Source organism: Candoia aspera, chromosome 5 (assembly GCF_035149785.1).
Source record: "Candoia aspera isolate rCanAsp1 chromosome 5, rCanAsp1.hap2, whole genome shotgun sequence".
In the NCBI taxonomy this organism is placed as follows: Eukaryota; Metazoa; Chordata; class Lepidosauria; order Squamata; family Boidae; genus Candoia; species Candoia aspera.
The window spans coordinates 49,019,880-49,046,774 of NC_086157.1; the positions used below are offsets into that span (position 1 = coordinate 49,019,880).

General features: G+C 40.0%; 1 protein-coding gene across 1 annotated transcript in view; it reads left to right on the forward strand.

The window, feature by feature from the left end:
* The window catches only part of PHEX (phosphate regulating endopeptidase X-linked), a 96,526-nt gene that overhangs the window by 51,681 nt on the left and 17,950 nt on the right, over window positions 1-26,895 (forward strand). The window contains exons 13-15 of the mRNA XM_063305176.1: window positions 17,660-17,737; window positions 20,461-20,564; window positions 25,610-25,668. Of these exons, the coding sequence (XP_063161246.1) occupies window positions 17,660-17,737; window positions 20,461-20,564; window positions 25,610-25,668 (241 nt within the window). The remainder of the gene's footprint in view (window positions 1-17,659; window positions 17,738-20,460; window positions 20,565-25,609; window positions 25,669-26,895) is intronic.

Sequence of the window (26,895 nt, forward strand, 5' to 3'; positions counted from 1 at the left end):
CTCTGAGGTGTGAGGTAAGTTGGGCTGAGAGTGACTGATCCAAAGTCACCCAGTGAGCTTCTGTGGCTGCAGGTGAACTTGGACATGGGTTTTCCTGGTGCCAGTCTAACACCTTAACTATAGGGCTCTCTCATCTTTATTTACTGATCTAATCCATACTTCCTGATCTATTGTACACATTGGAACTTATCCATTTACTTTTGCATGTCCTGAATGTGTTGACCCAGATGCAGATTAAACCAAAATCAATGTGCATTTATTTTAGAATGTTATTTGGAAAAAAAAATAGGGAATTTCTCCCTAATTTTTAGAAATGTACATTTTGAAAGAAAATGCAGTATTATGAATATTGAAGAATGGATTGATGGGGCAGGCTTATGAGTGAACAGATGCAAAAGTGTCATGGATTAAATCAATATAGATATTTTTGTTCAAGCTGAAGAGTTTTGGATTTCAAGTTTCTTAGCATCATAAGCAGAGGAAAGACAATCAGTTCTCATTAGACCTACCCAACAATGATTAATGGCAAGGGATTATGGAGCCTGAAGGACAAGGTTGAGAAATGTTGGTGTAGATCTAATCTGATCCTATCTGAACGAGAACCTCACAGCAGACTTTATGCAGTTGATTTTCCTTATGAAAAATCAGATGAACCTCCACTTCATCTTTTTTCTGCTTAACAGATTTGGCAAATATATAAGAAGAGATTCAAAATACAAAGTTAACAGTGCATATGGATTTTATGCACAAATAAGAAGGGTATAAGTTTGAGATACTTTTTTCTAACTAATGTGTAATCACCCCATAATTATCAGGATGGAGCTCCAGGTGCTTCCATTGATTGTGGAAAACTCAAGAACAGATGATCACTACTGTGTTTTTATATACTTTTTTCTTAAATTTTTCCCTCCTTACTTCCTAATTCAATCAGCTTAAGTAAACCATTTTTATCTTTCAGGTGTTTTTACATATAAGGCTTAAATAGTTGTTGGCTTACGCCAGATTTTGGTGCAGATATAAAAGTTATATTAGCCCCCATATGAAAGGTATGTCAGAAGGAAAGCTTTTCTATTGTGCCTCCTTTCAGAAGAGCTTGCCCTTGGGGCAAGGATGCCTCAGTCTCTGCTGCCATTCTGAAAAGACTTTATTTTTCTGCAGAGCCTTTGAGGACCAAGAACGGGGTAGATTTTGTGGAGGAAGTTTTCCTCCTGGGGAGAAGCTACTGCTGTGTTGAATGTTGTTTTTGTGATACTGAGCTTAGTTACCATGTTTTAAATTAATTTTATACTTTATTATGCTTTACGGATGATGTGAACTGCTTGAGAGTCATGTGACTGAGACAGCATGTAAGTCCTAGTAATCAAGTAATACAAAAATTGCTTTCCAGCTGCTTGTGAGGTTGCTACAGACAATACATAATGCCGTAATTTCATTTCCATATACAGAGGGGAATATGGGTGGTGGTGGTTGACCAGTGGGATGGGCTGTGTAACATGAATAGTTAGCCAATTAATGTTCAACTGTGTCTATTGGAGCTCTTTTGGATGACAAGATTATCACTGCTTTGGGCTTCATTCAAGTGCATCTCATTTCTTTAATGTGGTGAGCCATAAGCTTTAACTTTGCTGGATCTTGAGGTAATGAAATGTTATGTTTCTGGCCTGCCAGTCTTGGAAGTTGAAGTCTGCTCTCTAAATAGGGATCAAGGCTAACCAATCTGGTACCCGCTCTTGGGTCAAGCCAATATGCATTCTTGAATCGTATCTTACTTTTACATTCTGCTTGATAGGAGCAGGTTTAAGTATCTCAATGAATGAATGGATACCAAGCTAACATTTATAGGTGTTGGTCTAAATGTCTACTGCTTTTAAATATAAGGGATGGCAAGGCTATGAATGCCATTTCTCTGGGCTAGTTTCTATTCTATGTGGCATTAGTGTGCCAGCACTTGCCACATCTGTCAACAAGCCAGTCCTGAGGAAGTCCTTACAAACAGGCATTGCCAACCCTTCTGGCACACCATAAAACCCAGTGTTTTATGGTCAGCAAAACCATACCACTTCACCAGAGCAAATTAATGGTCTTTATTCCCAGTCCTGGCCAGAGGAAGTAACCTTTGCCAATGTGCTCTACCTAGCTTGGCAACCCATCAAATCCAGGCTTTACAAGTCCTTTCTTCAGTTGATGTCAGAAACCTAGAAAAGCAGGTAGAAAAGTAAGAGTTTTTTTATATTTTTATTTTAATCTTACAATAGATTAGGGCACTTTCTCCCTTTGACTAAAAATACTTTGGCTCAGTGCTGGACACTGCTGTGCTATCCTTTCATCAACTCTACTACATCTACCTTAAAGGACACAAGTTTATTGTGGTGAAACTCTTGAAGTTATCCAGCTGGAATTTGGCACAGAGTTAATGTCCTATAAAGGGTCGACCATCCCTGCTATTTTCATCCTACTCTGCTAAAGAATGAAGGAGTTATAGGCATTTTGATGCTTGCCAATTATGATCTATGAACTATATTTTTTAATCAAATCAGTTTGCCCTCAAATATCAAATCACAAACAAATTGTAAAATGTTCCTTTTGAATCTCCAACTTCAATAGAATTACTTCTGATTGACACAAACTTGATACATACGTGTAAATATTATTCCTAGTGTATGAATAAGATCTTGTTTTAACTATGAATTAGAATTTATTATTATTATTATTGATAATAAATCAAAAGTACATGTGATGATGATATGCTATCCATTCAATTGTGTCTGATTCTTGGCAATTCTATGGACCAGCTCTCTCCATATTTCAGATCTTGTATAGCTTCTTTTAGTTGTTTAATGCTCTGGCTGGTGTTGACCTTGATGGTGTCTAGCCATCGTGTTTTTAGCAGCCTCATTTCCTTTCACTGCTAATCAATCAATCAATCAATCAATAGTACATGTAGCAACCTTTTTTTTTTAATGGCAGAAATATTTTTTATGTATTAGAATCATTTGAATCAGATGAGGTATCCCCAGCTGCATTTGCAGTATGAAGATAGTGTACTGGATAAATAGATGGAAAGGAGGGAAAGACAACGAACATCACTGTGAATATCAGTGGATGTGCAGCAGAAAGATCAGCAGGTCTCTGTTGAGAAATCACTAGTAGATTGCTGGGAAGGTGGAGGATACCTATTTTAGACATGTGCAAAATGGCAGATGGATTTAATAGACATTTGAGCAGGCATGTGTATAGATTTCTAAACTATCATAAATAGTGTGTGATGCCAGAAAGTTTGGGAAGTCTGCCCTGAGACTGATGAAAATTTCCTAAATTCTTGTTCATAATTTCTGTACTTACAAACCTATATTGTGCTGGAAGTTATTAAACACTCACTTTTGGAGGCCCAAGCTTTGTGTGGGAATAATGGAGTACATCGTGAAGTGTACACCCCAGATCTTGAGCCACTGGCTTTCTATATTGATCTGAAAAAAGTTTGGGAAAAATGCCACTGTTTAAATATTGTCTTCCCTGCATATAAAATAAATCCATAAAAGTGCAGTCTTTTACATTGCCTTCCTTATATAATACCTTTCTCAAACTAGTGCCCTTTGGAAATGTTGGAGACAATGAACATCATCCCTAGCCTGATGATGGATATTGATGTTGTGACTTGTAATCCAACACTATTCATATCTTGCCTGAATTAATGGGGTTTGAATAGGAGGGGACAGAGATAAAAAACATCAGGAAAACACAATATGACTGTGGTTTACCATTTAGATCTTTCACTCTCTTGAGGTACTTTCACCCTCAAAAAAGCAATTTTAATTTATATGCCTCTAATTCACAAAAACATGGATTCACTAACCAGATGTGATGTTTTTCATCTACTTTGGCTTGATCTGAAGCCATTTGCCACGACATGTTTAATACTCTCTTATCCTTTGGTGTTAGATTATTTGCTGCCGTCAGCTTCTCCCTTGTTACCTGGCTGCTGCCAGTGCTCAGTCAGTTGTAGGGAGATGTCAGATCCATTAATAACCTGAGCACAGCACAGACAGATTGTGGAAAACTGGAGAAGGGGAAGGAAATTATATTTAACCCTGAGTTTCCAGCTGTCATTCTATTTCCAGAGCACAGTGTAGCCCAAAAGATTAACAGAACTGTGTGAGACCAAAACACTTGTGGCTACTCTCATTATCTGCCTTACAACAGAAGAAAGGATCAGTGAGGATGATACTTACATACACACAACAAGGAAGACTTTGGAGTCAACAGTTTTGCAACAAACAAGAACAGTATAGTAATAATTCTTATAGAAGGATCTACACATGGTCTACATAGCACCATTAGGCAGTGATTGGAATTTGGATACCTCTTAGGTACCTGATAATGCCTTCATCCTCTACCCCATCTCTTCTTCCAGCTGTAGTCTAGTGAAGTAGCTGCAGTTGTTTCTAGAAATAAGTGTTCTGATACTCCAGTATTATATTGGGCAAACTAACAGTTAAAAATCTTCCCATTAGTAAAAAGTGTCAGTGCTAACTACAAGCCAAATCTGGCCATTATGCAGCCATGCAGTACTTGAGAATTTGTTTAACCTTTAAAAAGCTTACAAATACAATCAACACCATCATACCAGTAAGCGCTGGAGAATGAAAAAAGTTCTGCAGAGTGCACTGTAGATAAAAGTGTGTCATCCTTTTTAAGGACTGAACACAGCTGAAATAAATTCCTTGTCCTTTTATTAAACATAGGTGCAATTCCTGTTCACCTGTGTCATTAGAAGGAAATGCAGGATTGGAAGGCTGTCCTGATAATGAGTGTGGTCCAATGAAATAGTTTTTGGACAGCCTGCACATTTCTGCCATTCACTGTCTGTTGCATTCCATAATTATTTGATAACGTTGCAACCTGATGTGTGATATGTCTTGTTAATGTGCATGCATGCCTTTATAATCACAACAAACAGTGAGACATGGAAAGATAAGCTGAGATTTAAAAAATCCAACTCAATCAATAGAAAATGTAAGGTCAGCATTTTGTAATGTGGATTCTTTTTCCTTTTTTGCAGCTGAAGTCCTAATAATAAAAGATAGTTTTAGTTCAAGATTTTTTTTTTCTTTTTGTGACTTGCTCAGTTTTGAAATTGCAGACTTACAAGGCTCCTAGCAGTTGCTTTTGCATAGTTACAAGTTCCAGCAATGAAATAAATTTATACTGTTAAGTGGTCGTCGTGGGAATCTTAGTGTTTCAGGTAAAGAGACACTTCTATCATTTCTACCTTTTTCCCCTGTCAGGTAAAACTATATGGAAAACATTCCAAACAGATACAGTAAATAGCTGCACATGTCCAGAAAATAAGAGCCAACAATATTGGTATGACTTTCTCTCATTCACTGAGTATATGAAGTAAACAACCCAACTATGTGAAATAAGGAGAACAATTTTTCTTTTGCATACTTCATGTAGTGATGTTTTACTGCTCAACCCATTGTCTTAAGGCTATGGATGTCACATATTTACAGCTACAGTGTTTTAGAAGAGCGTGCTGCCACGTGATACTCTTCATTATATACTGAATTACAGCTTCCACCATGCAGTCTGAGGATGATGGGAGTGATTGACAAAGGAATCGCAAAGTTATCAGTTGGCTACTTTAAACTTCAGTGACTATGGGTACCATTAGCTTGGTAGAATTCTGTACCAAATACAGTAAACAATCACTTCCACTCTCCTCCTACTTCCTCATTTGTTGGGAACTAATAGGGTACCAGTAATATGTGCACAGCATTTGAGCAGATGGCATTCAGAGAGCCTGAAAATACAGACAAAAATAAATCCATTGTTGTATAAATGGATGCTCCTCATTGCTATGAAATATTCTTGCTTCCAATCCAGATGTTATGCTACATTTGCCAGTAGCTTTCATGTTTTTTTAAATGAGATATTTTAAAAATGCTTAAAATTATTCAAAGCATTACAGGAATTTATTAGATTTCATTTTTATTTATTGTCAAAGGGTTGTGTATACAACCTAAAGTGATATAGAAGACTCACCCCTTAATTATGCATAATAAATTAAATATAGTTTAGTTTAAATAAAGGCCTTTTTACTCTACTTTGAACGTATCTCTTATTATAATGATGCATATATCCTTTTTATATAAAATATACTTACAAGAAATTCCTTGATAAATAGACAGTTATTAAACTTGATAGCCAAAGTAGATATGTGGAATCCCTGATCAGGAGATCCAGTTAGGATTCTTCCCATGATTGCACACTGACACAGAGAGAGAATGGTTAAAAATCTTCCAGATCTTCCGAGTAGTTCATGGGCTTGTTTGATAAATAAATTCCACATATACTTTAGCCTGACAGCTGTAACAAAACTGAAAAGAGTTCTTTCAAAATAATTTTTGGGTTTGCCACTTAGTGTAAAATACTGCCTTCAGACCAGAACATGAAACAACTGAAAAAATGGTTATAGAGCAAATCATTTTTAGGGGTTTCTCTGAATTCTTACTGTAGATTAATAAGAGATTTTAAAATAAAAGTTAAATACTAACTTCATATAATCATAAAAGACTGTACAAACAAATGAGACATGGAGGAAAAATTAATGCCTTTCTGAAAGTCTGATATCAGTAATCAGAATTAAATGCAACCTTATGTTATCCAATTTTCCTTGCATCTGCATAGTGCCAGCATGAAGTGCCAGGCTGAAGTGTATGAGGGACACCTTGGCAAAAATAAAAGCAAAAACTACCAGAGGCTGATATCCCAGCAGGGTCATCTCTAGCATTAAGGACAGTGAGGGGAATTGGCAGGAATTCTCAAAATCTGTGGTGGTTTTTTCACATTCCTTTCTCATTTGCTTGGAGGCTTCTTACCTACCTATTGCTTCCTGTTAGTCAATTTGAGCCAAGGAACAGTCCATCTTTTAATTTGCAGTCAGGTTACGCTTCTGTATTTCACATGAATGATTGATTGACCCAACGGGTCAAGTAGAATTTACATATGAAAAAGTTCCCACAACCACAGGGACATAATATTTGCCTTATCTACTATTTTCTTCAGTCATTCTATAATGATTGTTGCTGCTCTTCAGGGATTAAGAGAGGACTCAGTTTTCAGACCCACCCAGGAAGCATAGGAATGAATAAACATGGATGTATATTCTTGAAAGAAAATGATACAGTAATGTTTCCTTTTGAGGATCAATTAATCATATTTAACCACACCATCCCCCAGCTTCAGATGATGTTATACAGCCTTGTTCTGATTTGAAATATCTTTAGTGTTGGCATTTGATCAATATTTACAGTGATTGGTGCACTTGTAAATCAGCCACCAGGTTGGGCCAGTTTATCCACATTCATTATTTTCAAAACTACTGAATATTAATCATGCTGCAAAATGAGTAGGTGTTTTCTTTAAAGGTCACATTTTATCAGCTCTTATAAATTATTATCTTGCTTCTGTTTTCTTAATCTGTTAAAAGGCGTGGATACAACACAAAGTTGCTTAGTTGATTAAAATGATTACTTTAGAAGACATGCAAGATCTCTATGACTTATCTAGGTCATTTAAGAAATCAGATAAGCAAAACTTTCAACATTTTCCCCACTTGCCTTTTTGAATATAAGAAGAGAGCACATTCAGGTATCTTAACCTAGTAGTAATTGCACAGTGTCAGTCAGACAGATACCAAACAACAATAAGATGTTGTTTTTCTTGAAAATAATAAAAACTCATGAGACTGGCATGCTCTTTTAGAAAGCTAAGAACAAATATTCTCTTTTGTTATTTACTTCATTTCCTATCTTGTTCTGCATAACATTTGTCTTCTATTGTTTTTCTGTCACTGAGGACATTTGCATGACAATGGGATCTGTCTTGCTTAAGGATTCATCTGCTTCTGCTACTCCTCCTGCTGTTAATTTCCCACCTGTTTTCTGCAGGATGTCACGTATTAATTATCTCAATTAATTGTAATGTCAAGATATTTCCACAGGTGACAAATAAATACCTGGGGTTAGCAAGATTGGCCTAATTTATTGCCAGAGGGAGTAGCTAAGGGTAGCCATCAAGTCAAGGTGTATTGCTATAGAATCCAAGAGGTCATATTATTCTGTGTGTAAGACAACATACCAGGATCAAGTCAAGGTGTATTGCTATAGAATCCAAGAGGTCATATTATTCTGTGTGTAAGACAACATACCAGGATTTTTCTTTTTCCAGGTGGAATCTTCCATTCAAGATTATTTGCTAGGAGTTACTGCTTTAGTCTACATAATAGAAAGGTTGGCCCTTGGCCTAGGAAGCTGAGGAACATTCAGGAACTGAATGGCAACATTTCTTTTATAACTTGATCTTTATGAGTACTGCCTTTTAGCCAATACATGAGAAATGGAAAAGCACCAAAAAGAAGTAAAAGAACAATGATTTTTTTCTGGAATACCACGCTTGTTGTTGTTTATTCGTTTAGTCACTTCCAACTCTTCGTGACTTCATGGACCAGCCCACGCCAGAGCTTCCTGTCGGTCGTCAACACCCCCAGCTCCCCCAGGGATGAGTCCGTCACCTCTAGAATATCATCCATCCACCTTGCCCTTGGTTGGCCCCAATTCCTTTTGCCCTCCAGTCTCCCTAGCATCAGCATCTTCTCCAGGGTGTCTGGTCTTCTCATTATGTGGCCAAAGTATTTCAGTTTTGCCTTGAATATCATTCCCTCAAGTGAGCAGTCTGGCTTATTTTCCTGGAGTATGGACTGCTTTGATCTTCTTGCAGTCCAAGGCACTCTCAGAATTTTCCTCCAACACCACAGTTCAAAAGCATCTATCTTCCTTCTCTCAGCCTTCCTTATGGTCCAGCTCTCACAGCCATATGTTACTACGGGGAACACCATTGCTTTAACTATGCGGACCTTTGTTGTCAGTGTGATGTCTCTGCTCTTAACTATTTTACTGAGATTTGTCATTGCTCTTCTCCCAAGGATTAAGCGTCTTCTGATTTCCTGACTGCAGTCAGCATCTGCAGTAATCTTTGCACCTAGGAATACAAAGTCTTTCACTGCTTCTACATTTTCTCCCTCTATTTGCCAGTTATCAATCAAGCTGGTTGCCATAATCTTGGTTTTTTTGAGGTTTAGCTGCAAGCCAGCTTTTGCACTTTCTTCTTTCACCTTCATCATAAGGCTCCTCAGTTCCTCTTCGCTTTCAGCCATCAAAGTGGTATCATCTGCATATCTGAGATTGTTAATGTTTCTTCCAGCGATTTTAACTCCAGCCTTGGATTCCTCAAGCCCAGCATGTTGCATGATGTGTTCTGCATACAAGTTGAATAGGTAGGGTGAGAGTATACAGCCCTGCCGTACTCCTTTCCCAATCTTAAACCAGTCCGTTGTTCCGTGGTCTGTTCTTACTGTTGCTACTTGTTCATTATACAGTTTCTTCAGAAGGCAGACAAGATGACTTGGTATGCCCATACCGCTAAGAACTTGCCACAATTTGTTATGGTCCACACAGTCAAAGGCTTTAGAATAGTCAATAAAACAGAAACAGATGTTTTTCTGAAACTCCCTGGCTTTTTCGATTATCCAGCGGATATTGGCAATGTGGTCCCTAGTTCCTCTGCCTTTTCTAAACCCTCCTAGAACTGCTCTACTTCAGGTTCTTCAGCATTTGTGGTTGGGGCGTATATTTGGATCACTGTGATGTTAGATGGCTTGCCCTGAATTCAAATTGAGATCATTCTGTCATTTTTTGGGTTGTATCCAAGCACTGCTTTAGCCACTTTACTATTAATTATGAAGGCTACTCCATTTCTTCTGTGGTCCTCTTGTCCACAGTAGTAGATCTGGTGGTCATTTGATGTGAAGTGGCCCATTCCAGTCCATTTCAATTCACTGACGCCCAGAATGTCTATCTTTAATCTTGACATCTCACCAATAACCACATCCAATTTGCCCTGGCTCATAGATCTTACATTCCAGGTTCCAATGGTGTGTTGATCCTTAGAACATCAGATTCGCCGTTCACCACCAGCACCATCGGCCACTAGCTGTCCTTTTGGCTTTGAGCTAGCTGCATCATCACATCTGGGGCTAGTTGAACTCCTCCTCTCTTCCTCCCCAGTAGCATTTTGACCATCTTCCGACCTGGGGGTCTCATCTTTCGATGGTATACCGACATATCTCTGGTTGTACTGATCCATTTAGTTTTCACGGCAAGAATACTGGGGTGGGTTGCCATTACCTTCCCCAGGGATCGCATTTAGTCTGACCTCTCTGTCATGACCTTGCTGTCTTGGGTGGCCCTTCACGGTTTAGCTCATGGCATCATTGAGGTGCTCAAGCTCCAGCACCACGATAAGGTAACGATCCTTTGCTGACGTTGCTGGCATATAGCATGCATTACCTTGACAGCATCATCTCGCAAGATTTTGAACAGTTCAGCTGGGATGCCGTCATCTCCTGCTGCCTTGTTATTAGCAATGCTTCTTAAGGCCCATTCAACCTCACTCTTCAGGATGTCTGGCTCTAGCTCACTGACCACACCGTCAAAGCTATCCCTGATATTGTTATCCTTCCTATACAGGTCCTCTGTATATTCTTGCCACCTTTTCTTGATCTCTTCTTCTTCTGTTAGGTCCTTGCCATCTTTGTTTTTGATCATACCCATTTTTGCCTGGAATTTACCTCCGATGTTTCTAATTTTCTGGAAGAGGTCTCTTGTCCTTCCTATTCTTTTGTCTTCTTCCACTTCCGCGCATTGCTTGTTTAAAAATAATTCCTTATCTCTTCTGGCTAACCTCTGGAATTTTGCATTTAATTGGGCATATCTCCCCCTATCACTGTTGCCTTTTGCTTTCCTTCTTTCTTGGGCTACTTCTAGTGTCTCAGCAGACAGCCATTTTGCCTTCTTGGTTTTCTCTTTCTTTGGGATGTATTTTGTTGCCGCCTCCTGAACAATGTTGCGAACTTTTGTCCAGAATTCTTCCGGGACCCTATCTACTAAGTCCAGTCCTTTAAATCTATTCTTCACCTCCACTGCATATTGCTTAGGAATATTAGTGAGCTCATATCTAGCTGATCTGTGGGTCTTCCCTAATCTCTTTAGTCTGATCCTAAATTGTGCAAGAAGAAGTTCGTGATCTGAACTACAGTCAGCTCCAGGTCTTGTTTTTACGGACTGTAGAGATGTCCGCCACCTTTGGCTGCAAAGGATGTAGTCAATCTGATTTCGGTGTTGTCCATCTGGTGAAGTCCATGTATAAAGCCGTCTCTGAGGTTGTTGGAAGAGAGTGTTTGTTATGCAGAGTGAGTTGTCTTGGCAAAATTCTATCAGCCTATGTCCTGCTTCATTTTGTTCTCCCAGGCCATGCTTACCTGTAATTCCAGATGTCATCTGACTGCCCACCTTAGCATTCCAGTCTCCTGTGATGAAAATAACATCTCTTTTAGGTGTGTTGTCCAGTAGGTGCTGCAGATCCTCCTAGAACTGCTCTACTTCAGCTTCTTCAGCATCTGTGGTTGGGGCATATATTTGGATCACTGTGATGTTAGATGGCTTGCCCTGAATTCGAATTGAGATCATTCTATCGTTTTTTGGATTGTATCCAAGCACTGCTTTAGCTACTTTACTATTAATTATGAAGGCTACTCCATTTCTTCTGTGGTCCTCTTGTCTACAGTAGTAGATCTGGTGGTCATTTGATGTGAAGTGGCCCATTCCAGTCCATTTCAGTTCACTGACACCCAAAATGTCTATCTTTAGTCTTGACATCTCACCAATAACCACATCCAATTTGCCCTGGCTCATAGATCTTACATTCCAGGTTCCAATGGTGTGTTGATCCTTAGAACATCAGATTCGCCGTTCACCACCAGCACCATCGGCCACTAGCTGTCCTTTTGGCTTTGAGCTAGCTGCATCATCACATCTGGGGCTAGTTGAACTCCTCCTCTCTTCCTCCCCAGTAGCATTTTGACCATCTTCCGACCTGGGGGTCTCATCTTCCGATGGTATACCAACATATCTCTGGTTGTACTTATCCATTTTGTTTTCATGGCAAGAATACTGGGGTGGGTTGCCATTACCTTCCCCAGGGATCACATGTAGTCTGACCTCTCTGTCATGACCTTCCCGTCTTGGGTGGCCCTTCACGATTTAGCTCATGACATCATTGAGGTGCTCAAGTTCCAGCACCATGACAAGGTAATGATCCTTTGCTGAAGAATGTATCATACTTGTACCCTATTGTCATGATCACCGGTGCGATGTCGGCGACATCGCAACGGCTCACATGACAAAGCACGGAGGCGTACTAATGACTGGAGAGGGATGGGTGATAAAACAGGACAAAGACAGTAATGGGTCTAGGAGATCTACAAGCCCTCATCGCCTGGTAATCAGCAATTAACAAAGAGAAGATCGGGGCGAAGATCGGAAGGGTGCGTCCGGATGCTTTCGAGGAATTCCGAAGCCTAATCGCCCGGTAATGAGCCATTACGCCGCAGAAAGAAAGACGGAGCAATGCCCGAGGTGATTGGGGGTGGACGACCTCTCACCTAGCAAAGCATGGATGGCCGGTCACCCCATGGACCTCGTGGGGCACACCCGGGTAATGTGGGGGTGGAGCGCTAATTGGCGCGAAGCTATTTAACTCTACTCTTGGCACGCTTCTCTCACTCTCAGCTTTCTACTGGTGTGCACTCTATTCTGAATAAAAGCCAGAACTTAACGCATTCCACCTGTCCTAAACAGCGCTACTGGACAGGTGGCAGAGAATGGGCGCGATACCACCAGGGTGAGTGAGGACTGTCCCATCCTAACCATGACAATTGAACTGAGCTACTGCTCCAGGATCATCGAAGTCGAGGCTTGGGTGGACTCCGGGTGTTCCAGATGCCTCATCCATCCCAACCTAGTCGAGGTGCTAAAGTTACCCTGTTTCCCGCTCCCGAAACCGCTGCTTTTCCAGCAGCTTGATGGTTCCACAGCGGGGGGGGGGGGGGCTACCCAGGGTACAGAGAACGTTACTCTAAAAATGGGCACACACAGGGAAACCATTGAATTCATGGTTAGCCCGGTGGGCAAGCCTATAGTGGTTCTGGGAATCCCCTGGCTAACTCGTCACAATCCCTACATTAACTGGAGGACCTGTACGATAACGTTCGAGGATGGGTTCTACCAAGCACCGGCCAAGGGGAAATCCCCCAATTTGACGGTAGGGAGGGCGGAGATTGTTGACCCTCAAGCTCAAGCTTCCCCCCTGAAGGGGCTGCCAGAACAATACGCGGACTTCGCGGACGACTTCAGGGAGGAGGAGGCGGACCAGTTACCCCCCACCGCAAGACGGACTGTGCCATCGAACTGCTCCCGCATGTGCCATTGCCAAAGCCAAAGATTTACCCGATGACCCAAAAGGAGTTGGCAGCACTGCGGGACTTCATCGACAAAAACCTTGCACGGGGCTTCATCGAACCAGCAAGCTCACCGGTTGGAGTGCCTGTTCTATTCCGCAAAAAGAAGGACGGTACCCTAAGACTGTGTACAGAATATCGCGGGTTAAATTCAGCTTCCTTGTCAAACAGGTACCCCCTACCCCTCGTGAAAGACATGCTGGCACACTTGTCAAGTGGAAAGGTGTTTTCCAAATTTGACCTCCGCGAGGCGTATTACCGCATCCGCATCAGGGAGGGGGACGAATGGAAAACAGCTTTTAACTGTCCCTTGGGCTCCTTTCAGTATAAAGTACTGCCGTTTGGTCTTGCAGGGGCCCCGGGGGTGTTCAGGCAACTAATTAACAAGGTCCTACATGACCATCTGTTTAAAGGAGTACTGGTTTATCTGGATGACGTCCTGGTATATTCCAAAACTGAGAAAGAACACAAAAGATTGGTCAGACAGGTTCTCACCAAGCTCCGGCATGCTAAACTTTATGCTAAGCTTTCCAAGTGCGAATTTCACAAGTCGCGCCTGGACTACTTGGGTTACAGGATTTCAGATAAGGGCATCAAAATGGACCCTGCTAAGGTCCAAGCTATCTTGAGCTGGGAGCGCCCACGCACCCAGCACCAACTCTAAAGTTTCCTGGGATTCGCAAATTTCTACAGATCCTTCGCAAAAGGGTTCGCAGAAATTGCCCTGCCCTTGACTGATTTGTTGCGGACCAAAGGAGTCGGCAAAACGTGCAAGGTAAAAAACCCAGGAGCCGTGCTCAATTGGACTCCCGCTTGTCAGGCTGCTTTCAATCGGCTGAAAGCGCTCTTTACAGCGGAGCCAATTCTAGCCCACCCCGACCCCGGACGGCCTTTTGTAGTGCAAGCTGATGCCTCTGATTTTTCAATTGGGGCTATCCTATTGCAAAAGGACCCTGCCGGACTCTTGAAACCCTGTGCCTATCTCTCCCGGAAATTTTCCAAGACGGAGAGATGCTGGCATGTCTGGGAAAAAGAGGGATTTGCAGTAAAAGCAGCACTGGAAGCAGCACCTGTTAGAGGGAGTGACTACCCTTTTGAGGTCTGGACAGACTACTGCAACCTCAAGGCGCTCCGCACGCCCAGGCGCCTCAGTCCTAAGCAGATTCGCTGGGCTCAATTTTTCAGCCGTTTCAACTTTCAGCTGAAGTTTATCCCAGGGAGAAAGAACTTCTTGGCAGATGCACTCTCCCAACTGCCCCAAGACATGGAGCCTGTCTCCGACATCGTGGGGACTGTGCTCTCGGAGTCTCAATTAGGTTTGGCCGCTGTCACCTGGAGCCGCGCTCGGGAACAGCCTCCCCCCACCTTGCAAACAACTCCAATGCAGCCCGCTCCGGGCCGCTGGCAACCACAGATGCCGGGTGGGTTGCGGGCAGAGTTTACACATGCATTAAAATCTGATCCCTGGCTCCTTGCCAACCCAGACAAGGTCTCCATGGAACAAGACCTCGCCTGGGTGGAGGGTCGTTTATACGTCCCTGACTTGCAATGGTTAACTATCCTCAGCCGGTCCCACGACAACAAGCAGGCTGGTCATTTTGGGTTCCTCAAATCCCTCCACCTGACCCGACACCAATTCTGGTGGCCCTCCCTGAGGAAGGATGTCAAAACGTATGTGGCATCCTGCCCTGTTTGCGCTATGTCTAAGCGACCGTCCGGTAAACCCCAGGGGCTGCTGCAACCCGTGGCTAACCCTTCACACCCTTGGGATGAAATCTCTATGGATTTCATCGTGGATTTACCGCCTAGTCAGAAGAAAACAGTCACTTGGGTAGTCAAAGACTACTTTTCCAAACAAGCTCATTTTGTCCCCTGTGCCTCTATCCCGTCGGCGCAACAGCTGGCGAAGCTCTTTTTGGTGCACGTGTACCACCTTCATGGCTGCCCCCTCGCTTGGTGACCGATAGGGGCACACAATTTACCTCACGGTTTTGGCGGGCTTTTTTAAAATTAATTGGCACTGAGCAAGCACTGTCAACCTCCTGGCATCCCCAGATGGACGGATCTACTGAGATCCTCAATGCCACCCTGGAACAATTCCTCCGCTCATACATAAACTACCACCAGGACAACTGGGTGGACTTACTCCCCTTCGCGGAGGTGGCATATAACAACGCAGTGCATCAAAGCACGGGACGAATCCCCTTCGGGGTGGTGTCGGGTTGGGATTTCGTCCCCATTCCTGAGCTTCCACAACCCCCATCCCCAGTAGTGGCGGCCTGTGATTGGGGTCCTAAACTCGCAGACTCCTGGCCCGTCATTAAGGACGCTCTCAAGGAGGCACAAACCGCATACAAACTTCAAGCTGACAGGCACAGATGCCAACAGACGCCTTTTCGAGTAGGGGACATGGTTTACCTCTCCACGAAATGTATTAAGTCACCCCAACCCTCCAAGAAACTGGCCCCCAAATTTATTGGCCCCTTTCAGGTTACACAAATTGTGAACCCGATCACAGTACGTTTGGATCTGCCTCATAATTTAAAACAGCTGCACCCGGTGTTCCACTGCAGCCTACTCAAGCCGGCCGGTAACCCCTCCCAGTGGCATCCATGGACTCCACCCCCCCCACCCATCATGATTGACGGACAGCAGCACTTCGAAGTCAAGAAGGTTCTCGACTTCCGCAAGCTTTGTAGCTCCCTCCAATACTTAGTGCGCTGGAAACACTTTCCCCATCCTGAATGGGTCGCTGCCCGTGACATTCAGGCACCCGAACTAATCCGCAACTTCCATGTGGCATATCCCTTCAAGCCCTCGGCTTGATTTTCTCCAGGGGGGCCGTATGTCATGATCGCCGGTGCGATGTTGGCGACATCGCAATGGCTCGCATGACAAAGCACGGAGGCATACTAATGACTGGAGAGGGATGGGTGATAAAACAGGACAAAGACAGTAATGGGTCTAGGAGATCTACAAGCCCTCATCGCCCGGTAATCAGCAATTAACAAAGAGAAGATCGGGGCGAAGATCGGAAGGGCGCGTCCGGATGCTTTCGAGGAATTCCGAAGCCTAATCGCCCGGTAATGAGCCATTACGCCGCAGAAAGAAAGACGGAGCAATGCCCGAGGCGACTGGGGGTGGACGACCTCTCACCTAGCAAAGCATGGATGGCCGGTCACCCCATGGACCTCGTGGGGCACACCGGGTAATGTGGGGATGGAGCGCTAATTGGCGCGAAGCTATTTAACTCTACTCTTGGCGTGCTTCTCTCACTCTCAGCTTTCTACTGGTGTGCACTCTATTCTGAATAAAAGCCAGAACTTAACTCTGCTTATAGTCTGGGTCTTTTATTTAGCTTAGGCATTCCTCACACCTATACAATATGAACAAAATATTCTGTAACCTAGGAGATGTATAGACAAATAATTTCATGTACTGAACTCTTATATAGATAATATTCATTCCAACACATTATATTTTGAAGGGTTTTCAGATGGCTTTACTTGTTTTATATGTTCCAGTTGTACATGAAAGAGAATTCTTATCATTTGGTTTGAACATGTCATAAGAATGTTTTCCCCTAGAGTAGGAAGTCTAGATTTGAACAATCTCTATATATCTTTAAACACTTGCCTTCCACAGAAAGCTTCATCATGGTGTATATATTGCTATCTTTTTGGGAAGAAAAAGTAATTGCTGAACAGAGGCACTACAGGGCCAAATCTGGAGTCCTAAGGCTGAGAAGAAAGAGTGCACCATAAAATATTTTGCACAGCTGCATAAGCAAAGAAAAGGTTTTGGATCAGATTAAAGCAAGATAGCAGCATGGTAGGATGGACAGTGAGGAGGCATGCCCCCTCCCCTGTCCCCAAAATATCTTTTCCAAGACTCTTTCAGACCTGGAACATTGGTCATCATAAACATTTGCCATAAGTGACAACTAAATATTTTTGATGGAAAGATCCAAATACCAACCATCTCCAGCCTGGATCTCTCCAGTTGTCTTGGACTAAATTACAATGTTGTCTGGAAAAATAACAAAAGTTTTGTATACTTCATTGTAGATAAACAGTATACTGAAGGTTATGGTGTTATTTGTTCTTTGCAGAAAAGTAAAATACAGACTTGCTGATTCAAAGCTAACAACAATCATGAGAAGAACTAAGGGTACTATATGTTTTAAAATTTACTTCAAATGGCCATCCTTGTCATTGTCATGTTTATCCTTTTTTTCTGAAGGCAAAAGCAGTTTTGGCAAAAGTGGGTTACCCTGGATTTATAATGAATGATACATATATTGCAGAAGGCATCAAAACAGTAAGTTTTGTTTTTATTATTTTCCGTTATTACTAGCTGCAATTATTGCTATGTTATAAATTGCAAGCAGAATACATCAATGTTCATATGCTCATCCACCATATAGAATATTCGAGACTTAACTAGAATAGATAGTATAGAGAGAAAACTTTTTATAAGTATAAATGGCAAAAACCTAGTGCTACACGCAATCATCCTCCCATTACAGAACCTTCTTTCCCCTGTGCACACTTATCTCATGCTTGTCTCTGTCCTGCTTCATACTTTACCGATAAGCTTTTTAGCAATAAAGTAATTTCCTTAATTTTGGCAATCTGACACCAAATTTTCACTGCCATAAGTGCCATGAAATAATCTAGGCATGTACACTTATGCAAAGCGAACACACAGAAACACCCATTCTTAGTTTATGAGTTACTTATGTCATTCAGAACAACCAGCAGTTTGCAAGATAAGAGATAGATCAATAATTTTTAGGGATTCCATAACTTAGTAGATAGCCAGAAAAGTTAGCCAGTATGTGAAATAATGTGTTAAAAATAAACGAACAAAAATAGGGTACAGTGAAATGATGTTCTCAAAGCAGTAATGATTTCAGGATGTATTAAATCCATGCATACATCTAATTCCCACTGGAAGTAAAGGGGCATTAACTTCTAAGAGCTTCATTTGTGTATGTCTTTAGTTATAAAAGTTTGCCTTGCACATTTTTTGAGTTCCACTTAATTGCCCACATTATTTACATGACATCTTTTGTTAAGCATCATCACCTCTCAGGAGAACAAAGTGTTTTTAATTGAAACAAATGATGATAAGTAAGTATCCCAAGCTTACTTACTTAATCTCTGAAGAGAAGTGTAAACTACATGTTTAGCTGTTTGTTTTGCAATATATGCAGTAGCTATCTTCAACACAAAACAGTGATTATTGTCAACTATGTTGCTGGAGCAAATTAATTACAGCTGCAATCCACTTTCTGAATCATAATTCTACTACTAAATTGCTAAATATTCAGTAAAGTAAAAAGTAAAATGGAGCTCCAAGTATACCATACTGTTAGATTTCATACCAATAAATTTTGTTATTCCAGATATTGGTTATAGCAAAAGCCTCACAGACAGCACAACTAGATAAGGTGCTTTTTTGCTAAAAGATAGATATTATATATACCCCAAAATTTGCCTACTGCAGAACAGAGAATTCAAGCGCCATCTCTCTCTCTCTCTCTCTCTCTCTCTCTCCACCAGGTATTAAATTCTTTTGACTCTTATGTCTTCAAGTCAATGGACTTTTCACCATTCTTTTCCTAGTCTTGAGAGTCAGAGATGCAAGCTCAGTGTTTAAATAATGGTTCATTCTGGCCTGAGTATCAGTGGTTCTTACCCTTTCATCTTAAGCCCTTCTCTGTCTTTTTTTTCTTCCCCTCTATCTCTGAAGGGGAGATTCTCAGATATAATCTACATATATCTGATGTTAACATTCACAGGGGAAAATTCTGTTTAAAAAACTGTACTGTACACTATTAAACGGGTACCTAGTTATGCAACCAATAGCACAAGTTAGTTGTTATAAATATCTAGGGGTGTTTTTTTTAACCTTCTAGTCATCAAAGGGCCCATAATGACTATGCCACCACAGCAGTTCAGAGAAGTATGGCAGCCATTCTAAAATCTTTTAGGAACCAGGGTTATATTATACCTGTAGCCATCATACTATTTGTTGCAAAATTGGTAGCATAGCTTCTTTATGGTGTGTGCAACTGCACTCCAGCATAACATTCTAATCATATGAAAGAATACAATCATACTTTCTGAGAGCTAGCACACCTAGAAGTGTGCCCAATGCTGTACTTAGACTAGAGGCTGGTTGATTAGCATTGAAACAAGAGTTGGGAACTAATCTTAACTTACTGGGACAGCATCTATCTATCTATCTTTCGTGGGGCTTCTGCCCCTCCTAGTATATGATAACCATACAACTAGAAGATATACAGCAATAACTACAAACTACTTCAACTTGGCACATTTTCTGACTTCCTTTTAAATATGGAACTTTTTGAAGAAATACTATATTGAACTTCAGTATAATTTAGCAGCAGCCCTCAGGTTATGTTACCTCAATGAATCAAGGGAACCACAACTGCACATTATTTAAGTTATCCTATATCCATTACCAATGGGCCTTTTTCAAAGCACATTTTAATGCCTTCCTTCTGCAGTTATGTATGGCAGATATAAAATCTCTGAAGCACTTAGGCAATGCCCTTGTGGCTATGGCAAATTCAAAACCCTAGAAAGTGGTTTTCTAAAATGCAAATTCTATGCAGAACTGCACTCTTAATTAATTTATTCTCTAATGGAAAGACTACCCAGCCACCCCAATCAATGTTACCTTGAGGTTTCTTTTTAAATGACAGGTGTCTTGAAATCACCTTTTTAATTGTTCCATATATTGGTTCCATTTAATTATGTCACATCCATATTTGTTAATAGAAGTATAATTGGTATTAAACTGTTATAATGCTATTGTATTTTTGGATTGTACCTGGGTTGTTTTAACTTATGTTGTACTGGCTTTGGACCATAATACAGTAGAGGAGGAGGAGTGGGGGAGGGGGAGGCATACATTGCTCTTCAGAACATTTAAATTGTTTAGCATTAATCTTTATTCTTTCTGTTTTAATCTGTTCATTATACTAGCATAACCCTTATATTTATTTCCAGATGAAGTTTTCAGAGACAGACTATTTTGGTAATGTACTTCAGACTCGCAGACATGTGGCCCAATCTGATTTCTACTGGCTGAGAAAAGAAGTCCCCAAAACAGAGTGAGTTGGGAAGGGACATACTGGGGAAGTGTTCAGATGAAATGTCATCTTACAATTAATATACAAGAAATGTAACTCAAGAAAAAAGTTAGACTTTTCAGCCCCAATCTATTGCACTGAAGCTGATAAAATTTAAAAATGCTTAGCTTTGGCTGATTTAGAACTTAATGGATTTTTAAAAAAGAAAATGATAACTACGCTATAGATGAGTAGTACAATTTCTGCTGGCAATTACAGCTGTTTGGAACGGTGCTGCTGGAATTTCTGTCTAATGGAATTTTCACAAATGATGGCTATCCACTGAAATGAGCAGAGTTACTATTGTGAACTTAGAGTCAATACAGTAATGGGATTGAATCTCCATTTTAAAATGGATGAAAGTAAACTTCTCCCTGCTCTGGGGATATTTGTCAGATCAAAAAATAAGACAAACAATCAAGAGGAAATAGCACCCTCTCCTCTTTCCCCCTCTTCTTTGACAAAGGGAAGAGGGATCCACAACCACATAGACCCTTGAGTCTTTCTAGAACCTACATCTTCTTCTCTTTTAAGTTTAACTTTCTTTCTGCTTTTGGGTGTACAGGGGAGACTGCAAAGAAGATAATGGAACAGCTGATTCTGCTATCTATCTGTTGTGTACCTCTCTGGGCATAAAAGAGGGGGAACTAGGTCCACAACATTGCTGAGATCTTTCGTTGTAATACAATACTAAAGCAACAGCAACACCTTTCCTAGCCCTTTAGTTATTGTTTTGCATGCCTACAATAAACTGTAAGAGAAAAACCTGAATGGGGTTATTCTGAGATTCTTCTCTAGACCATTTGCTACCATTTCTGTAACAAATTATATTTAGTTTGTCATGAGTGTCCAGAGCCAAGTGGAAAAAACGCATTTTCTCCTTTATGAAAAAGGAGATAAACACCCTTGATCTTTCATTCTTACGGATGCAGCTATTAGCTGCACTAATATATCCTGAGGAGATTCTTAGTCTTGAAAATGTCACTGAAGATGAAATTAATTGGAAGATATTTCCTGAAATATAAAATTGTAGGGCAGTCCTATATCTATCATCTTCCATCACTATTCTACTTTGGAATGAAGGGAACTGTTCGACAACTCAGCATGAATTACAATGCAGTTAAGCTTATCTTTATTCTTTTCCTTCCCCCAAGGACTGTTAATGTTACCTTTTCCCACTTGATCTTCATATTTATCTGGCTTAATTTTCATTCTACTTGTTTGAGGGAATGTGTTCTGAAATAACACAGACTGAACATAGTAATATACACTTTTTGTGCTATGATCATAAGGTATTTCTTATGGGTTTTCCTTGGAATATTATTTATTAGACTTTATTAGACTTACATTCTATCTTTTCATCACAGAACAAGTCAATATGCATAGTTTCCCCTCATTTTTTTTATTTCCACAATACTGTGATATAAACTAGGCTGTGAATCTGTGCTGTCTGGAGTTGTTGAGCATCAGGCTTAGAGGAGAACTGAATCTGGATCAGGTGTCTCTAGGATGGTGTTTCCCAACCTTGGAAACTTCCCAACTTGGCAACTTAACATCTTAATGTGTGGACTTCAACTCCCAGAAATCCCCAGCCAGCTTGAAGTCCACACATCTCAAATTTGCCAAGGTTGAGAAACTCTGCTGTAGGAACTTGTTGCTTTCATCAGTAGGACAAAAGCAGTGTCATAGTGTTATGCTGAAAGCTCTAACTGTTTGGGGGGTGTGATAGATGTAGAAAATGGGCAGGGCTTGTGTTGCAACACTGCAGTGCCCCTTTAATCAGTCCTACTCTCCCACCACCCAGAAATACCACTGATCTGGATTTTCATGGCCTACTATGGGAACCATTACTTCACAGTGACTTTCCCTTAAAAAGACAGAGAATACTACGGAAAGTTCATAAAACAATCATTAAGACAATTAATAAAATACCATGAAATAAGTCTACGACTTCTGATGCTAAAGACTTGAAACATTGGAATAGTGAAAGCTCACCATAACTTTAAAATTACTATGATTTGTTAATATGAAACATACAGGCAAATCATGATAATAATCATCTTTGTATCCAATCTAATTTTAATCTGAAATAACACATTGAATTACAGGGGACGAATTAATAATGACTAAGTCACTTCAATTTCAATGCATCTATTTTATACACATGCATATCATTTTACCAAGGTCAGAAATCAAGCAAGGTTTCCAGAGTCTGCTGAAATTCAGATCATCCAATTCTGGGATACAGTAATTCATTTTATTTCTTCCAAACATGAAAACATAGCCCTCATTATCAAAAAGTTCAGATTCGATTCTGAGGATGATTCTCCTGTAGCCATTGTAGTAACCAGCCATATAGACATCTGGGGTCAAAGCTTGGAGGTAAAACATCACTTCACTCATTATCACATCACTCCTTATAAACCTACATTAGGCCTCAGCCAATATAGATAAGCATTGGAATAACAGCTTTTTCCCCCCAGTGTTCTAACTCAAACTGTAAACTTCTTACAGTGAAATCTCCAGGATATGCCTATAGCCAGATTTGTTAAAGTGTCTTCCATTCTGTATGAGTGCCCACCATTTAACTGGCTATGAAAGCCTCCAGTAGGCCAGGGCAAATCCTATCAATGCCCATTAGTAGTTTTGGATTACAACTATGAACCTTCACAGCCAGGGAAGAAGTCAAAAATATATAGACATATAGGATTTTCTTTTTATTGTTTTCTGTTTTTTAATGTAAGATGTCCAGAGTTGTTCTGGAGACAGGTGGCCTCTAAATCTTGTAAATAACTTAATAAATAAAATGAGAAAGATTGAATGACTGTCAACCATCTTAGAGACTATATTGCAGGAAGAATTTTAGAACTTTTTGTTTGGTAGTGGTAAGTTGGAAAAATGTTTCGTTCAATATTTGCACATTTTAAATTTACTCTAGCTGAATTTTCTGATATACAGTATTTTACAAGCTCAACTTAGAACTCCGCAATAAAAGCTTGAAAAGATATAAGTTTCAGTAAGGCTGCATAGATTCGTCTTTTTATATAAACAGTTTGTTCTGTAATAAGCCAAAAATCTATATTTAAAAAGCAGTCCCTGCAATATTATTCTGCAATTTTCTAATTATTTAGATAAGCATGAAAAATCTGAATCTGGGTCCATTTGTTAAATTCTTAACATTTGCATTAAAGCAAAGATAGGGCCCTGTAATGTCAGGTAGCCTTGTAGTATATTCACAAATAGAAAACAAGACTTTGCATGATCATCTGTGTGAAGAGACTCCAAGTGACTAGGAAGCCTAAAAGCTCAGGGTTCCACATGAAGTAGGGGTGCCAGATCTGGGGTTTAAAAATTTGGATGACCACTAGATGGCTGGAAGGAATAAAGACAACTCTAACCTTTTGATGGCATCAAGTGGTCATATGGAATATTTGCAGACTGTATTTTGAACCTAATGTAAATATCTGAACATACATGCAACCATACAGGAAATCTTTCCTGGAAGCAGTTGTGCTGTATATATAAATATAACAAAGATTTGGGACTCTGGAGTATTTAGTGGAATTATTTAGGGCAGCTTCATTCCATCCTTATGTTTATATCTGTATTTGGAAGGACAAGAGAAGTCACCTCTTGTCACCAGTATCATGTACCAATATAATGCTCATTTTTTTGTATTTGCACATGGGAACTTTATTGGCATTGTTTATGTTATTTTTGTTATTCGTTATTGGCATATTCCTGCAAAGGTGTGATCTCTGAAATGAATGGTCATGTGGACATTTTTTTGTATGGGGAATATATATGTGTAGATAATTAAAGCATTTTAATGTCAAGCAATAGACATTTATAAAAGTTGATAATTTAAAAAAAACTGTACTAAATATTTATCCATCTTAAGCGATTGTAAAACTTCTGGGGATGGCTTTGATGTCTTTGTGTTAAGGCTGGTAGAGCTCTCTAGGTGAGAACTTACACTAAAAGAAAGCTCTGAGACAGTTGAAGAGATAAGATAAAGAGATGATGCTAAAGGTTGAGATCATAGTAGAGACTTGGAATGTGCAATGACATTTTAGATTTCCAATAAAAGTGACCTAGTGTCCCTCTAGGTCATTGCAAAAGGTCATTCAGTGTTATCCTATGTAAGGCCACTTCTTTTTAAGCATCTGTGCTGCTGCATTCCAGACTAGAGTATTTGGCTGTTGCTGTAAATGACTCTGAAATTAGAATGCAGTCAACCTTGCTAAATGTTTTCTCCTGACTCCTCAGCAGAGATGTCACTCATCTTCTGTTCTCTTACAAAAATATATCTTCCATCTTATCATTTTATTGGAAAATATTTTCTAGAAGAGTGCAGGATGGGGGGACAAAGCATGTCTGCTAAATAAATTGTATGGGATTAATAAGTGTTAACGAAATAGATATCTACTCAGGGCATACATACGGTACTTATATTTAAAATATAGAATGGATGATAAAATAATTGCTATGTTGTATTACAGTGTAATATTAAATAATATTATACTAATGTATCTGATGATAGTTTATTTAAAACGCCGATAAAAAGAAAATGGTGGAGACAAAGGGAATATAGTGAAGGGTCTTCTCTCATAAATCTTACAATTTTGATATTTTGATCTCCATGCTTAATGCATTTTCTAAAATTTCATTTGAAAAAGGGAAGCTTATGGTTCCTTGGCTATAATATCAGATGTAGGATACCTGCTTGATATTCCATTTTATAGTAGATGTTTGAACCGCTTTTCCAGGCTATCAATCTTCATTTTGCTACATTGTTAGATCCTGATTTTCTTAGTACACAGAATAATAATGTACCTACTGGGCTCTGAATGGCAGGCTTTGCTCTGCAGTTGTGGTTTAAATCTTGAGGGAGATCAAATTTAGCCAAAAAAGCAATGAGTCCTCCTATAAGACCTTCACATTTGGGGAAGGGGCAGGGACAGACTGTGACAGATGTTCTCTGGTTCATAGAATAAGAAATCTAATTTGTTTTTCTTTTTCAATAGGTGGTTTACTAGTCCAACTACAGTCAATGCCTTTTATAGTTCGTCTACAAATCAGATCAGTGAGTACTTGACTAAATCATGATTTACTTACTTACCTGGGAAAAAAGAATATCCTTCAGCTTCCGTAAGCAGTATTCTCTCAGAATTTTAAAATCATATATGCTCATACTCTACAAAATGCATGCTAGGTTTATAAACCCTGTTCTCATAAGAAAAATATTAATAACAAGTGGACTGTATGTCTAAGAAAGAGAGAGAGAGAAAGAGAAGAAAGAAAAGGCAGATTGCATAAAAATATCCCTTCCCCTAAGAAAAGTGTCATTCCTTTGTGAAGTAACAAGGCACCTGCACATCTCATATGATTCTAACAGACATGTCACTAGTATAGAGATATAGTATATCTACTGAATTTGGTTTTTTAAAAAAGTGTACAGGTTCAGTGATTCCCATGTGCAGTGCACAATATTATGGAATTCTGGAAAACATTTCATTTTCATTCATTGCTTAATATAACTGATTTATTTATTTATCATATTTATATGATTTAGGCTGTAATTCTTCGCAATGGGAATAAGCATTTTTGAATTTCTGAACAAGTATAGAGACATGTTGTGAGTTCCTTCTAGCATTATAGATGTTCCTACCCTTTGAGTGACATCACTAATATTCTCCATGCTCGTAATGGACCTTGAAGACTGAAAATAGTAACAATAACTAATGGTAGGCAGCTCCTGGTTGAATGTGAAAATGTGGAGACTCTAGTCTAAATGCTCAGAAAACTCATAGGGCTTATCCATGCTGCTAGATTGCCCTGTTGTCAGAATGACCTGGTTGTCCTTTCTGAAGGGCAAAAAGTGACATCACTTTCTATTAATTTCCCACTCACCTTCAAAGTAACCTCAGGGCATATTTTTCTGCTCCACTTCCAAAGTACATGTTTCCCTGTTATGTTGCTCTGAGTGTTTCTGTCTGTTCGGAATAAAGTATTTCAGTTTGTTTCAGGCTGATTTATCAGCTCATTAGCTACTTTTCATCACTCTTTCAACTGAGCCAATGCTTTCGTGTACTCTAATAGGTTCTATATATCCTGTAACAACAGAGCTGAAACAGTGTAGTGGCTATGATATTCACATAGCATAGGGATGGTTGCTGGGATAGTTGCTGGTTCAAAACCTATTTGCAGGTTGGATAGCAAAAAGGGAATATGCAGCGGAATATGCCAGAATGGTTAAAATGAATAAAAATGTATTAATGTAGTCCAGATATTTATAACATTGCAGAGATCC